The sequence below is a fragment of the Periophthalmus magnuspinnatus genome, chromosome 14, assembly GCF_009829125.3.
Source record: "Periophthalmus magnuspinnatus isolate fPerMag1 chromosome 14, fPerMag1.2.pri, whole genome shotgun sequence".
NCBI classification, from domain to species: Eukaryota; Metazoa; Chordata; class Actinopteri; order Gobiiformes; family Gobiidae; genus Periophthalmus; species Periophthalmus magnuspinnatus.
Window position 1 is genome coordinate 9,729,297 of NC_047139.1, and position 17,249 is coordinate 9,746,545.

At 39.2% G+C, this 17,249-nt stretch overlaps 2 protein-coding genes across 2 annotated transcripts; one reads left to right on the forward strand and one right to left on the reverse strand.

Moving 5' to 3' along the window:
- Positions 1–80: 80 nt before the first annotated feature.
- Positions 81–4,559, reverse strand: LOC117381963 (protein ABHD15). The gene is made up of 3 exons (XM_033979016.2): positions 3,840–4,559; positions 3,411–3,640; positions 81–727 (listed from the first exon to the last, which is right to left on the reverse strand). The coding sequence occupies exons 1-3, from the start codon at positions 4,488–4,490 to the stop codon at positions 91–93; spliced, it is 1,518 nt and encodes a 505-aa protein (XP_033834907.1). The 5' UTR covers positions 4,491–4,559; the 3' UTR covers positions 81–90.
- Positions 4,560–5,062: 503 nt separating this feature from the next.
- Positions 5,063–16,747, forward strand: LOC117381964 (uncharacterized). Its single transcript, XM_055226702.1, has 13 exons — positions 5,063–5,174; positions 5,248–5,360; positions 5,434–5,550; positions 5,628–5,774; positions 5,829–5,958; positions 6,631–6,783; positions 10,207–10,319; positions 10,428–10,544; positions 10,611–10,820; positions 10,898–11,030; positions 11,848–12,069; positions 13,393–13,665; positions 16,662–16,747. Exons 1-13 carry the CDS (start codon positions 5,063–5,065, stop codon positions 16,745–16,747), a joined length of 1,926 nt encoding a protein of 641 aa, XP_055082677.1.
- The last annotated feature ends 502 nt before the right edge of the window (positions 16,748–17,249 follow it).

Here is a 17,249-nt window from a genome sequence, read left to right on the forward strand (position 1 = left end):
ACATTACATAGTGGCAGAGCACGTTAAGCAAATTTCTCTTGCAGGGTAGCACTTTTATTATGCAACTACTTAGTATTTAATTGTTTTTTCTTAGCGTGTGTATGATCTTTTCCATGTGAACTCTTCAACTTCATTTATACTCTGGTTAATGTTTTGATTCTGGGGGCGCTTCATCCCAGCAGATCTCCTTTTTCTAACTGCAAAGACTGAAGAGTTGTTGCGGCTCCTTTGCTCTACTGTGGGGCCAATCCAAGACACTACATCTTTCTCTCCTGCTCCTTTCAGGAAATCCACCACAGCTCTGAAATACTCCAGTACAGCAGCATGGCTCCAGTTCATGTCTTCAGGCTGATTATTACTGTTTTGGATGGTGAACCCACAGTGCCCCCCTGTTTCAGTGAGGACCAGCATGAAGTAAGGGTTGTTTTGGAAAAGGCTGAGCGGGAGAGAGCCGATAGGGGGCAGCAGTGGGTCGTCTCGGCTGCGGATACAGAGCACAGGTACTGCCACCTCATCAGCATCTCTCAGAGGCTCATTCCTCTCCCAGTAACGGTCCCAGTCCTCAGAGGGATGGGCGCGCTCCTTAAGCTCCCAGGCCACAGGGGGCGCCAGTCCCCACGGCTCCTCAGACTCATGGTTACAGAAAAGTCTCTCCTCAAACTCTTTAAGGGACGAAGATTTGAGCACATGATCCACATCCAGTACTCCTCTGAAAGAACCAGCGTATCTTAAAGACAATAATATAACCATTTCAATCGTTTAACTCAATTAAAAGTCATACTCTACCTTTATGACAACAACACTACAGCATCACACAAATGTTCAATATGTAGGGCACTGTACATGTAGAGTACTGTACATGTAGAACACTGTACATGTAGGACACTGTACATGTAGGACACTGTACATGTAGAACACTGTACATGTAGAGTACTGTACATGTAGAGTACTGTACATGTAGAACACTGTACATGTAGAGTACTGTACATGTAGAGTACTGTACATGTAGGACACTGTGCATGTAGAGTACTGTACATGTAGAACACTGTACATGTAGAGTACTGTACATGTAGAGTACTGTACATGTAGAACACTGTACATGTAGGACACTGTACATGTAGAACACTGTACATGTAGAGTACTGTACATGTAAGACACTGTACATGTAGAGTACTGTACATGTAGAACACTGTACATGTAGGACACTGTACATGTAGAGTACTGTACATGTAGAACACTGTACATGTAGAGTACTGTACATGTAGGACACTGTACATGTAGAGTACTGTACATGTAGAGTACTGTACATGTAGAGTACTGTACATGTAGAACACTGTACATGTAGAGTACTGTACATGTAGGACACTGTACATGTAGAGTACTGTACATGTAGAGTACTGTACATGTAGGACACTGTACATGTAGGACACTGTACATGTAGAGTACTGTACATGTAGAGTACTGTACATGTAGAACACTGTACATGTAGGACACTGTACATGTAGAGTACTGTACATGTAGAACACTGTACATGTAGGACACTGTACATGTAGAGTACTGTACATGTAGAGTACTGTACATGTAGAACACTGTACATGTAGAGTACTGTACATGTAGAGTACTGTACATGTAGAACACTGTACATGTAGGACACTGTACATGTAGAGTACTGTACATGTAGAACACTGTACATGTAGGACACTGTACATGTAGAACACTGTACATGTAGAGTACTGTACATGTAGGACACTGTACATGTAGAACACTGTACATGTAGGACACTGTACATGTAGAACACTGTACATGTAGGACACTGTACATGTAGGACACTGTACATGTAGAACACTGTACATGTAGAGTACTGTACATGTAGAGTACTGTACATGTAGAACACTGTACATGTAGAGTACTGTACATGTAGAGTACTGTACATGTAGGACACTGTGCATGTAGAGTACTGTACATGTAGAACACTGTACATGTAGAGTACTGTACATGTAGAGTACTGTACATGTAGAACACTGTACATGTAGGACACTGTACATGTAGAACACTGTACATGTAGAGTACTGTACATGTAAGACACTGTACATGTAGAGTACTGTACATGTAGAACACTGTACATGTAGGACACTGTACATGTAGAGTACTGTACATGTAGAACACTGTACATGTAGAGTACTGTACATGTAGGACACTGTACATGTAGAGTACTGTACATGTAGAGTACTGTACATGTAGAGTACTGTACATGTAGAACACTGTACATGTAGAGTACTGTACATGTAGGACACTGTACATGTAGAGTACTGTACATGTAGAGTACTGTACATGTAGGACACTGTACATGTAGGACACTGTACATGTAGAGTACTGTACATGTAGAGTACTGTACATGTAGAACACTGTACATGTAGGACACTGTACATGTAGAGTACTGTACATGTAGAACACTGTACATGTAGGACACTGTACATGTAGAGTACTGTACATGTAGAGTACTGTACATGTAGAACACTGTACATGTAGAGTACTGTACATGTAGAGTACTGTACATGTAGAACACTGTACATGTAGGACACTGTACATGTAGAGTACTGTACATGTAGAACACTGTACATGTAGGACACTGTACATGTAGAACACTGTACATGTAGAGTACTGTACATGTAGAGTACTGTACATGTAGAACACTGTACATGTAGAGTACTGTACATGTAGGACACTGTACATGCAGGACACTGTACATGTAGAGTACTGTACATGTAGGACACTGTACATGTAGAGTACTGTACATGTAGAGTACTGTACATGTAGAGTACTGTACATGTAGGACACTGTACATGTAGGACACTGTACATGTAGAGTACTGTACATGTAGAGTACTGTACATGTAGAACACTGTACATGTAGGACACTGTACATGTAGAGTACTGTACATGTAGAACACTGTACATGTAGGACACTGTACATGTAGGACACTGTACATGTAGAGTACTGTACATGTAGAGTACTGTACATGTAGAACACTGTACATGTAGAGTACTGTACATGTAGAGTACTGTACATGTAGAACACTGTACATGTAGGACACTGTACATGTAGAGTACTGTACATGTAGAACACTGTACATGTAGGACACTGTACATGTAGAACACTGTACATGTAGAGTACTGTACATGTAGAGTACTGTACATGTAGAACACTGTACATGTAGAGTACTGTACATGTAGGACACTGTACATGCAGGACACTGTACATGTAGGACACTGTACATGGGCACAGACATAGCACCAACTTTCTGACTAAATGAATACCACCGCAGCAGAACGTTTTAAATTCTAGTACCACAACAGTTAATGTAATCTCAACTAAAAACTATTATAATATTAAATTTGCAAACAAATCACCTGCGAAGCTGCTGTTTGCGGTGATACAGCATCCCCCAGTGGTACAGAGGAGGAACTGCAGTCTCAAACCACACCTGTCCCAGAAGAACAGGAGAGATGGCAGCAGCAGCGGTCAGGCGTGAACTGGAGCCTCTTTCTCCTAAATATGACAGAAGGGTCCCAGAGCCAGAGCCCTCACTCACCGCCAGCAGCACAGAGGACGGGTGACGACTGTGAATGTACGCCACCGCCTGGAGGAGAGGGCACATGACAGTTAGGATACACAGGAGAAAAGAGACATTTCTATCACGACATGAACCAAAACCAAATGACCACAGCCATGTTGGTTAGAAATGTTAATACACTGGATTAATATCTGCAAAGATGGAAAACCAGAGAGACACAAAAATAAAACAATCTATACATCCCATTTTAAAGTTAAAGTAGTACCTGCTCCAGGTCAGCGGGGTCTCCAAACTCTGTGAGCCTGGTGGTGGTCATTGGGCAGCCTGCTGTCCCGCGATGGTGAAAGACCACCACATAAAAGCCCTGAGCAGTGGCAGAGTGGCACAGGGACTTTAGGTGAGGACTCAGGCCTCCCCAGTGTTCTGGGAGCAGCAGCAGTACTGAAGGGGCGCTCCTCCTAACACCAGAGTCACTGACTCCTGGCCCTACAGCCCAGTCCAGAGATACAATGCCTCCATCTTTCAATAACAGGTGTTCCCGAGTGAACTGTAGGCCAAGTGCCTGTGGTTCACCCAGCAGGGCCCGTATAGTCTGAAAGTGGGGGTCTCCTTTGGGCCATGAGGCGAGCATGGTCCTGGACAAAGAGGTGCAGTGACGCAGTAGGTACTGGGCCAAAGTACTGGGTTTACACATGAACTGGGTCCCAGTGCAGACACTCACTGCTGTCCCAAAAGAGGCCTTGTCCAGGGGTAAGTGTAGGATGAGACAGAGGCCCCTCCACAGAGTCCACCCCACGGCTGTAAGCGTCTTTTCCGTCCAAGCGCTGACAGCAGGCCGACGCACAAAAACCAACAGCCCTAAGAGTAACAGAGAGGGCAGCAGGCAGAACAGACACTCCCATAAAAACAAAGTCATCTTTAAATCGACCAACTCAAGAAACAAGATGAAGATATCTCTCTATGTCTGTTTTATAAATCATTTACCACAAGTTCAGAATCCAAGCAAACACTATATTGTGTAATACCAGTCTTTGACCTTAGTATTTACATTTCTCTGACTCAGGCTACTGATTATTATCTTATTGACAATATTATTTATTATTATTATATTTTATTGTCATCATTATTATCATTGTCTCTTTATTCTACAGATAAATCACATGGCCTCCCCTGTCTTCAAGTGTTACTCATAGTAGGGATGACATTAGTATGTTTCTTGTATTATTAAAAACACAATATTGATTCTTAATATTGTACATACAGGATGAAATAGAGACATTAAAGGTGCTGTATATCTGAATTTGAACCATGAGTCAAGGCTGTAAATGTCTAAGTGTATAAGTGTTGCTGTCTCACTTCGTCCCACTCAAGGCGAATCAAGCCAAAACTAAAAACCAAAAAAAATCTTTTTTTTTTCCATATAGATTTAGTATGACGGGGGTCAACCCAGGTAAAGCTTTATGTTTTGTGATTGACACAACAATAAGTATGGGATATGACATTGGAATAATCAAGTATGTCACATCTACTATAATAAGCAACCTCGTGGGAACTGAAAATGAGCCTTTGGTCTATATCCTAGTCACGTTTAACGACCCAGGTAAAGTCCTTTATATAGTGTTAGAAAGTCTCAAAAACTTCATACATTTCTTTGTGATTTTGTTATGAATCAGATTTTGGACCGGTGATAAAGACCACAAACCTAACAACGTTTAAAAAGGCCATTAACGATCTGTCACTGTCTGGTGGTGGAGACGGCCCTGAGAAGTCTCTATCAGGATTACAGGTATTTATGGACGTGTAGTTATTATTGAGTTCTTCAACACACTGAAATCACAGTTTGAAGTGCTCTGCTGCAGCTGGCTCTCAGTGCTGTTCCTATTGGCTCTGAGATTTATGTCTTCACTGATGCAGCCGCTAAAGATGCAAACTTGAAAAACTCAATAATCACACTAATAGAGATAACACAGTGTGTGGTGAGTAGAAACCTCTTTTTATTTAACATCAACAGTAAGAAATAAAGTATTTTCGGGTAAATTTTGATACATTTCAGGTAAATTTTGTAATAAGTGAAGAGACCTTACAAGAACCAAATTACATGGATGTGGCTAAGGCTTCAGGAGGACAAGTTGTAAAAGTATCAAATGACAACATTTATCAAGCCATCCAAGTCTTTTTAGATTCTTCTTTCTCTAATTTGGTATTTTAAATATGTACAGCATAAAACAAAAACACCCTTATCACTTTTAATTAGGTGACCCTTTTACAAACTGCCAGGAACCCCGGAAAGTCAGAAAGCTTCACTTTTTCAGTGGATGAAACTGACACCAGGCTCCGTGTCTTTATAACTGGGACAAAAACCTTCACATTCACCAGTCCATCTGGTAAACTTCAATAAAACACTTTCCAGTTAAATTACCGACTTGTATGTAGATAGAAAAAAAAAATTCTCAGTGTATTCTACAAATCTGTCAGGTGCAGGATGTGCACAGATAGACAGACCCCTGTGACCTAAGTGCCCTCGTGCTAGTGGTCAGCATATATTTAGGTTTAATATTTTCCCCATGAAGAAGACAGATGTGTAAAATATGTTTAAAACACTCAACTATAATTAACCTCGCACAGCAAGATAGATTCTTGCAATATTTGTGAATTCACATACTCACAAGAATCCATCTTGGCGGGCCCCGCTGGTGCAACAAGGCCTGACAGCTGGTTGGCTGAACAATCAGAGAACAGCATTGAGGTTTGTGTGGAAGCCAAAGGTGAAGCGCTTAAGTTAACAAAAACAAACATGGCAACGCCGACAGACTTACTTTAGCCTATTTGTCAATTTTTGATAATCCACTTCATATTCATAATGTTATTAGAAGAAAATCTGATATATATAATATATATAGAATAATACGATTCAAAAGCAGGAGTATATCACTGTGATGCACGATGCATTTCTTGGTGCAGATCTGTTGAATTCTCATAAATAGAACACGTCTTGGTGGACAAAAGACTAGATGTATGTGTTAAGTGTAAGTGTTATATGAAGCATTTGTGCACAGTCCAATGTGAGGCTGCTGCAGCTCACAGACAGGGGGCGCTCAGTGCACTCGAGAGCAGGGTGGACCCTGGGAGGGAGCAGAGGACTGGGGCTGCACTGGGAACCACTGACGCAGCAGTTGGATCAGTATTCCTAACATGGAAGTTCATGACATGTAAGCCATAAACGTAGGCCATTTGTTATAGTCTAATAACAAGATTCAGATCAGATTCAGATTCAGAAAACTTTATTGATCCCAGAGGGCAATTCATTTGCAGCATTCTCAGAGCAGTTCTCACTTCTCACATACATGCAAACACTGCCCTTAGAATTTAGCAATTTAATAGCTGAGGGCACAAAAGAATTTGAAAAGCGATTTGTTTTCCATATCGGAGCATAAAACCGACGCCCTGAAGGCATCATGATAAAGTCAGGAGCCAGAGGATGGAGGGGCTGAGCCAGGAGACACTTGGCTTTGCTCAGCACCCGCTCCTCCCACAGAGAATGCAGCTCCCTCTGTTTAACCCCTGTAATCAATTATATCTTTTGAAATTTGGAGAGAAGAAAAGTGCCATTTTTTTCTTGGATGAGCACCTGCACATGTCTGTGACATCCCTGCTCAGGTATTGTTCAGGGAGGATGGATTTCATAAGTTAATGCTCAACATACTCAGTATCACAGTTTCTTGGAAAAAGCATAGTATTGTTTGCTACAGCACTTGGTTCTGTGTTAAATTATCTGGAGGTAAATTGAAATGAGAATCAGAATATAAAATGAACAATTTAATTTTAGTTTTGTCACTTTGTCTGCTTGCATTTGCAAACTATAAGCTGGCTTTTTTATGTTTCTTTTGGAGTAACGGCTTCTTCCTGCAGAGTGGCCTTTCAGTCCATGTTGGTACATTACTCGTTTCACTGTGGATAATGACACACTCTTACCAGCTTCAGCAGCATCTTCACAAGGTCTTTGCTTTTGTTCTTGGGTTGATATGCATATTTCATACCAAAGTGCGTTCATTTTTTGGGAAACAGAAACCATCTCCTTCCAGAGCAGAATGATGGGTGGACATTCCCATAGTGTTTATACTTGATTATTATTGTTTCAACAGATGAATGTGGCTACTTCAGGCATCTGGAAATATCACTCAAGTCGACAATTCTCTTCCTGATATTTTGGCTGATTTCTTTTGGCCTTCCCATGACGTTACACAAGGAACTATTGTGTTTCAGTTACATCCACAGATATCCGTCTGTAATTAACTCTTTCAGATTAATTAATTGTCAATAAACCAGACGCTTCCAAACACATGACATCATCATCTGGGTTTTCCCAAATTGTTTAATGCATAGTAATCTTCCTGTATGCAAATGTCCGACTTTCAAGAAAATAAAGAAAAACTGTCTTCAAAAATCCTTCTCCTTCTAGAAATAATTTTGGTAATCCTAACTGACCTAAAACAGGAAAAGTTTCTTCTGATTTCATGTCAGACAGTGAGAAAAAAAAGCTTATGTGTCTTTAAATTTGTTTAAATAAGTTTGTTGCAGACAATTTAAATTTGGCACGAACATTCTTGTTCTCACCATACTGCCTTATTATCCAAATTGAGGCAATTTTTGAGCCCCTAAAAATGAACAGTGTGAAAAATGTATGTTGGTTGCCGTAAAAAGTGTGAAAAAATGTAGGTTTCAAAGTGACTCAACAGCGCCATCTCTAAAATCAAAATACATTATGACAATGAGAGTCCTTTTTTATAATTTGATACAAGCATAGCTCGTGTCAAGATAAGTAAAAAAATGTATTATAAAACTACCCAAAACCCTCCAGGAAGTGAATCATTGCGAGCGGAACAGAATTTATGCTAAAATTGACCTCTCCTACTTGAATTCTTTTGCTATGGACAATACCTGGACACCTGAGAGATTACACAGACGACTCCCTTTCCTGTTTACACTGTATAGACTTTAGTAATAAATACAATGTGGTAACACTTTAAAATACGGTCCGGGACTTACCAGTACTTACGGTGGTAGTTAGTAGATACTTGACTGGTAGTTACGGTGGTACTTACAGTGGTAGTTTGTGGTACTTACAGTGGTACCTATAGTGGTACTTACAGTGGTACTTACAGTGGTACTTACAGTGGTACTTACAGTGGTAGTTTGTGGTACTTACAGCGGTACTTATAGTGGTACTTACAGTGGTACTTACAGTGGTACTTATAGTGGTACCAGAAGTGATACTTAGACTAATAACTACTGGTACTAGTACTGGTACTTACTGCTAAATCATATGAAGTGAATGGTATTAAAGAATATGGTGTTATTAGGCATATGAATCTTTGATTTCATTATACGTTCATAGAAAATACACAAGACAAAACACTGTGAAAACACAAACATTTTATTATGACAAATTTCACATTAATACGACAATCAGATTTAAAAGAAATTTCCAATAATGACAATAACAAATAAATGACACGTTTTAAATGAACATGACAGTGATACATACTGTAAAATATCAATACTTTAACTGCTATTTTAAAGCGAGACATTATGGTACTTGCACTATTAATTACTGGTACTTACTGTAGTTTATACTGGTAATTACTAGTACTTTCCGTGGTACTTACTGCTGTATGTACTGGTAATTACCATAATAGTTACTATGGTAATTACCAGTACATACAGCAGTAAGTACCACGGAAAGTACTAGTAATTACCAGTATAAATAGTATTACTAGTACTTTCCGTGGTACTTACTGCTGTATTTACTGGTAATTACCATAGTAACTATTATGGTAATTACCAGTACATACAGCAGTAAGTACCACGGAAAGTACTAGTAATTACCAGTATAAACTACAGTAAGTACCAGTAATTAATAGTGCAAGTACCATAATGTCTCGCTTTAAAATAGCAGTTAAAGTATTGATATTTTACAGTATGTATCACTGTCATGTTCATTTAAAACGTGTCATTTATTTGTTATTGTCATTATTGGAAATTTCTTTTAAATCTGATTGTCGTATTAATGTGAAATTTGTCATAATAAAGTGTTTGTGTTTTCACAGTGTTTTGTCTTGTGTATTTTCTATGAACGTATAATGAAATCAAAGATTCATATGCCTAATAACACCATATTCTTTAATACCATTCACTTCATATGATTTTGCAGTAAGTACCAGTACTAGTACCAGTAGTTATTAGTCTAAGTATCACTTCTGGTACCACTATAAGTACCACTATAAGTACCGCTGTAAGTACCACAAACTACCACTGTAAGTACCACTATAAGTACCACTGTAAGTACCACTATAAGTACCACTGTAAGTACCACTATAAGTACCACTGTAAGTACCACAAACTACCACTGTAAGTACCACCGTAACTACCAGTCAAGTATCTACTAACTACCACCGTAAGTCCCGGACCGTATTTTAAAGTGTTACCTACAATGTTTATAACTTGGACGGCATGCAACTTGACCTGATATTGATTACAGACTATAATGAAGGTGAATATACAGTAAACATTGTTCAGTAGGTTTGACCAGTGGGTAGTCCTTGCAGATTTTGTTTGTTATTCTGTCATTTTAGATTTTGGTCCACTTATGAGGACTACAGATGCTAATGAATTCAAGAAGGCCATTAATGCACTAACTCCAAATGGTGGAGGAGATTTACCTGAAATGTCTCTCTCTGGATTGCAGGTGAGGTCTATTTTCTTTGATGCCTCACATATTAAAAGTGGTTTACAATAAATCTAAAAGTAAAAAAAAAAAAAAAAGACACAACAATAATTACTCTTGTGTATACAGCTGGGCCTAACAGGTGCCCCCTTTGACTCTGAGATTTACCTCTTCACTGATGCTGCAGCAAAAGACTCTCACCTGAAAAGTACAGTGGCTGCACTGATAGAAAAGACAGGGTCTGTGGTAAGTGTTTTAACTACATTTTGTTCAAATGGTATTTGATGTCAAAAGTAAAACTATTGCTTTTAGGTCAATTTTATGATAACTAGTTCCACAAGTTTACGTCGACGTAGATCAAACAGTGGAAATCAGCGGCAGTTCGCTCCTCGACAAGCAGTTACAGAATTCCAAGTGTACAACGACCTGGCTGCTGCTTCAGGAGGTCAGGCTGTGGAAATGTCAAAAAATCAGCTTCTGGAGGCCATCAATGTTGTTTTGGAGACTTCAACCTCAAGTGTGGTATGGTAAAAAACAACTTTATTTTCAATGATTGATTAACACTAATAAAAATAAAAAAATATTGTCCACTCTCCAAGGTGACCCTTCTGCAGGTTGTCAGGAACCCAGGAAAGTCAGACAACGTCACTTTCACAGTGGATGACACAGTAACAGACCTCACCATCTACATAACTGGGACCAACAAAGACTTCATTCTCATCAGCCCCACAGGTGATTTCTATTTTCATTTAAAAGGACGTTCATTGTGGAGGTACATGGCAATGGCAATTCTTTTCTTTAATGGCTGTTACAACACAGCTCCCCTAGGGAAAGGGAAGTAACAAAAAATTAATAAAATAAACAAGATGGAAAAATGGTAAAATAAGAAGTAATTTAATTAACAGGAATAGTAAGGGTAAACTAAACAAAAAGGGACTAAAAATATTGAAACAAATGGCACCTTGCAAGGTTTTAAACAAAAACGGTAAAGTTAACACAAGTTTCACAATAACAAAATCATACAAATAAATAAACAAAGTCAGGAACTGTCTCATCACAAAAAGTCACTACCCCTGTAGTGACTTGAACAAAAGAAACATGCACAGATTGACATACTGGCCACTCCAGGCCAGCAGCCCTGAACAGGTGTCCCCAAATCTTCTTAAGTAGGGTGGGAGGCGGAAGGTGGGCCAGGCTGGAAAACTGTCCTCCAATCGCGGCCAAGGGATCCAACAGCCATGATTATTGGGAAAGAAGACGATTCAGGGACGCACACAAGAAACATAATGTATAAATACAAACAACAAGGCCTAGGGCTGTAAGAATGGCCAGCAACAGTTTCTCAAACGCCTTCTGCTCACTGAAATCTAATATTTCTTGTATTGTAATGTCACAATTGATCAAGCATGACCTCAGAAGGAGAATTTTAAATAGAAAAACTCAATACAAAAACTGGTATAATCAATACGAACAAACAAACAAACCATCAGTTATACAAGCACTACTTGAATGTCCTCTAAACCACTTTTTGTCCCCTGTCTGGTCTCAGGTGTGGCTCAGGAGAGCACTACCACAAATGGATCTCTCTTCACTTCAGTGGTTGTTGGAAACCTCCAAGCTTTAATGTTGAACACAGAAGTTGGATTGTGGGAAATTAGGATGGTTTCGACAAACTCCTACTCTCTGAAGATCACAGGTATGAACAGAGACATGATTGTAAATGCTGTGGTTGATGAGGGCTGTGCATTGCTCAGGATTTTGATATCAGATGGCATTACAACATTTTATGGGTCAATGATTTTAAATTAAAATGGAGGAACGGGAAATCACTGTTTGGTTTGGGAGCACATCACAATATTCTATAGGCTCCTAATACACTGCCTAGCCAAAAAAAGTCACCACCTGGATTTAACTAAGCAATTAGATACGAGTCTCCTCCAGTTGGTCAGGACTAGGTTCAGCAACAGTCTGTGCTCAAAGAATGAGGTCAGCTGACACCTGAATATACTGAATGACCAGGTTATTCCATCAATGGGTTTTTTCTTCCCTGATGGCACGGGCATGTTCCAAGATGACAATGCCAGGATTCATCGGGCTCAAATTGTGACAGAGTGGTTCAGGAGCATGAGACATCATTTTCACACATGGATTGTCCACCACAGAGTCCAGACCTTAACCCCATTGAGAATCTTTGGGATGTGCTGGAAAAGGCTTTGTGCAGCGTCAGACTCTATCATCATCAATGCAACATCTTGGTGAAAAATGAATGCAACACTGGATGGAAATAAATCTTGTGACATTGCAGAAGTGAAATCGAAACAATGCCACTGCAAATGTGTGACGTAATCAAAGCTTAAGGCGAAACAACGAAATATTAGAGTGTGAGCTTTCAGGCAGTGTATTTGATACAGATGAAGGAAACTTTTATTAAATTACAGCAAGTTCTTGGTTGTAGTCACTAATAGGAATGATCTAGTTCAACACTTATGAATATTACTGAATATTGACGAATATTACTCATGACCTTTTAGAGTCTGAATACCACCAATTAGGCCTACACAATATACTGAGAAAAATATATTGTCACAATATTGGCTGATGGAATAATCGATATTGCAAAAAAAAAAAAAAAAAAAAAAAGGATATTGCAACAACACAAAGTTCTTAATTTTATCGAAATTGTCTGAGTAAAATGGACTTCATTAGATTATATTCAAAATGTTCCTTATTAGGGCCAACATTATACTGTATTTGTTCAGTCCCGTCCAACATTTGTTCAGCTTTTATTTTGATCCAGTTTAACTAATAAATAAAAGCATGCACCTTATTTGTTTTAAATAACTGAAGCCAAAAAGTATATAAAAATATCACAATAATATTGTTATCACAATACGAAACACTGAATATTAGGCATTATTCTGTCATATCGTGGAGCCCTATCACAAATTGTTTGCATGTTGACAGTGGCTGAGTTGGATAAAAATGTCATGATAGTGGACCTGCTATTGTTGGAATCTGGTTGACATTATACGATCAGATTCCACAACCATCAGACATGACCTCATTTTACAATCTGAAAACTACCAATATTCAGGCATTTTTCTACTTCTCCAGGTGACGGATGTGACTCGTCCTGTTTGTGAGCTGCTCAGTTTACGGGACAATTGCACAGAAACCTGCGGTAACTCCACCTGGCAGCTCTCCGTTCGGTTGAGTGATGGGGTAAATGGCACCGGTATCGTCAGAGTGTATCACAGACAAGGCAACGGCACGCTCAACACAACTGTAGATGCCAACGACACCGTGGCGTCCTATGAAGCTTCCTGCTGTTCTCCTACAGTGGAGATAATCGCTGTAGATGCTGTAGGTAACGTAGGTTTCTGTTCTTTCACAACTCGAGTGGCAAGCAGCGTCACGGCAACAACAAAACCAAAAAATACTACTACTGTTGCGACTACTACTACTGCTGCTACTCCTACTACTACTACTAACACTATTATTGTTACTACTTTTGCTACTTCTACTACTACGACTACTACCACTATTACTGCTACTACTACTAGTAGTACTACTGCTACTCCTCCCACTACTACTGCTACAACTACTACTACTATTGCTACTACTTCTACCACTATTACTGCTGCTACTACTGCTGCTGCAGTGTCAAAACGTCAAAAAAACGTCGTTGCCAAACGTCAACCAGTCCTTTCTCCTTTGTTTATTCATTACCCTGCTCACTATTCAACTTAGATGACAATATTCTTCAAGATAAAAATTGACTTACTGTTTACAAAAATAATGTTTCACTCCACATATAATTATAAAGAATTATTAAATTTTAATCACCTTTGAGTTCCCATTTTTATGCTGAATGTGAAACCAACTATTAATAACTAAATATATAACCAACCAAACTTGATTAAAATGACGGCATCTTTTGATAAAAACTGGATCTTCGTGAATGTTAAATAAACTGTATTTCATTAACATTTAAAGCGCTTTTTGTTTTAATAAAAAATAAACTGTAAGTAACCAGATTTAACTATGCAAACATGTAAGTACCTCCCATTGGATAACAGTATCTCTGTCCCATTTTGCACATAATGTTTTTAAACATTTCATAGTTATTCAATGAGAGATTAGTTAAGTCATGCCTACAGGGATTGCGTTTTTAAAAAGGTTAGTCAGTATTCTCAAACATCTTTACTTGAACCATATCACCACATATATTCTAAGGTAATAAGTTTGGCATGCCCTCCTTGATTTGAAATAAAACAAAAAACTGCGATACAAAACTGAACCTGTGGGGGGTGCTGTAAACTGTGTCCTTTTCTGATATGACGGAGATTGGAAAGTATGTTTAAACTATCTCTATTTCTCCTTATAACAGTCAATCCACCCAGGTTTACGTAAAAAATAACAAAGGTGTAACAATGAGTAGATTCTACACATTTTTATCATGTAATAACACCAGGTCATCGTAAATAGTCACATTTATAGCCCTTTTCTACTTTCAAGGCTTTTACTGTTAGAAATGATTAACCCATACAAACACACTCACGCACAGAGTATGTGGGCGCTGGGATCAAACCTCCAGTTTGTGGGTCAGAGGATGAACACTCTGAGCCATCTGTTTCATCAAATCATCATGCATGATTTGATTTTTCACATGGAAATAAACATATAGAGAGAACCAGTTTTGCAGCGCAGGGTGACATGGGCTGGGTCCCTGGCTCAATCAATCCAGAGAAAGTGTGACATGGTTAGACTGTGGAATCGGATTATTAATCTGCGTGATAACAGAGTATCTAAAGAGGTCTTTAGATGGAGTAAAGACAAATTACCCAGAACAACAGAGCTTCGAGCTGTTTTCGCTGAAGCACAACTCAGTATGTATTCCATAACAATCTGCCATGCAGCGTCTGCAGAATAAGAGAGAAACTGGTGTCCAATTATGGGGAAAAGTGCCTAAATGGGATCCTGGCTAAACCCAAATTGAGGACATATATTCAACAAAAAGACACATTTAAGACTGAATTTTATGCTCCCAGCAAATTTGGCCAGGAATAAAAGACTGTTGATTTCTCTGCTTCTACAGGAATCCTTTCCCTGGCCTTAGAAACTGGGAGGTTTTTTCAAATCCCTGAAGAAGAAAACTTGATGATGAGTTTAGAAAAAAAAAAAAAAATCCTTTATTTGATCAAATGTTCACCCCATGCCCTGATATGTTCTGGTGTAATGATGACATGATGAAATGATTGTTTCATTCTAAGTGTCTAGTATAATTTTAAGTGTCAGGTCTAATGTTAAGATGTTTCTTTCAAATATTGTCTAGTCTAATGTTAATGTGGCAAGACAGCTGTTGAGGCCTGTGCCGTAGGTACGCTTACCTGGTGGACTTTCTTGTTGCTCCCCCACTGCCCACATGCATTTCCAGGTCCCTATGTAGGCAGCTCTGTCCTCCATGCCCAGGTAACGTTCTAATCCTTTTGCCATCATTCATGAAAATATCCAAATTCCTAAGTGCTCACCTTATTCTCTCAGCGAGAGGTGCTCCTCTTTATTTGGGCTAAGTTCCATTGCACTTTAGAACTAATAGTACCGGTAATTCCCTATTCATCTTTTTAGGTTCATCAGTGATCAGCAGCAGTACAGGGAATGTCTGCCTCTGCTTCTTTTCACCTATGGTTTTGGCTCAGTTAAGTTTTGCTTCTGCTTCTACATTTTGTTTTGCTCAATTTTCATTTGGTCCAGGGTGTGTGTGTGTGTATGTGTGTGTATGTATATATATATATATATATATATATATATATATATATATATATATATATATATATATATATATATATATATATATATACACACACACATATATATGCCCTCTGGTCTGCTCCAACCCCTGCCTGTTCCTAAATGCCCATGATCACACATTCCAGTGGACTTTGTAACCAGCCTCCCTCCGTCCCAAGGTAATGCAGTCATACTCACGGTTGTTGACTGGTTTTCAAAAACAGCTCACTTCATTGCTCTGCCTAAACTGCCTACAGCTAAAGAGACTGCAGATTACATAACGTGTCATGTTTTTAGGCTTCATGGCATACCATTGGACATAGTGTCTGACTGAGGAACACAATTTATCTCCCAAGTCTGGCGTTCTTTCTGTGAAGGCTAGGCGCGACAGTACATCTCAAATCTGGCTTTCATCCCTCGACTAATGGACGGAACGTGCCAACCAAGATCTGGAGACTGCTCTGCGCTGTGTTGTATCCTCAAACCCCTCTACCTGTAGCACCTTTCTTCCCTGGATTGAATATGCTCATAACTTTTTAGTGACTTATGCAACCGGTCTGTTCCCTTCCCAAGGCTCCCTAGGTTATCAGTACCCACTCTTTCCATCTGAGGAAATGGACCTGGCGGTGCCCTCTGTCCAGCACCATCTTCAACTTTGACAGAACATTTGGAAAAAGTCCTTCTCCAGCCCTTCTCCAATCTATGACCAAAACAAAGGCAGAAGCTGACAAGCACCACTCTCCTGCTCCTAAATATCAAACAGCTTAAGCCAGTTCTCCCCAGCGATCTGTTTTCTTGTCTTTTACAGATCACATTTTTGGACCCATGGATCACCTCAGCTTTTGACCCAGCTCCTTACAAGTATTTTTGTTTGTAATAAACTCTGTTCAATTTTTGAATCTTGCATTTTTTGAGCTGCCAGCCATTACAACACAACTTGACAGAGATGTAAAATCGTCAAGCAGATTTTACAGTATACACTGTTCAACAAGTTTGCCCAGTTGGTTTACGCTTTGTAATAGAAGTATAAATTGGGTTGACTGTGTATAATTCAGTATTAGAGATCTACAATTACTGTAAGTACCAGTCCTTTGTTCTCATTTATTTAACTTGTAAATGTGTGTATTTTTATTTTCTTTCTGTAACATCGATCTGGCAGAG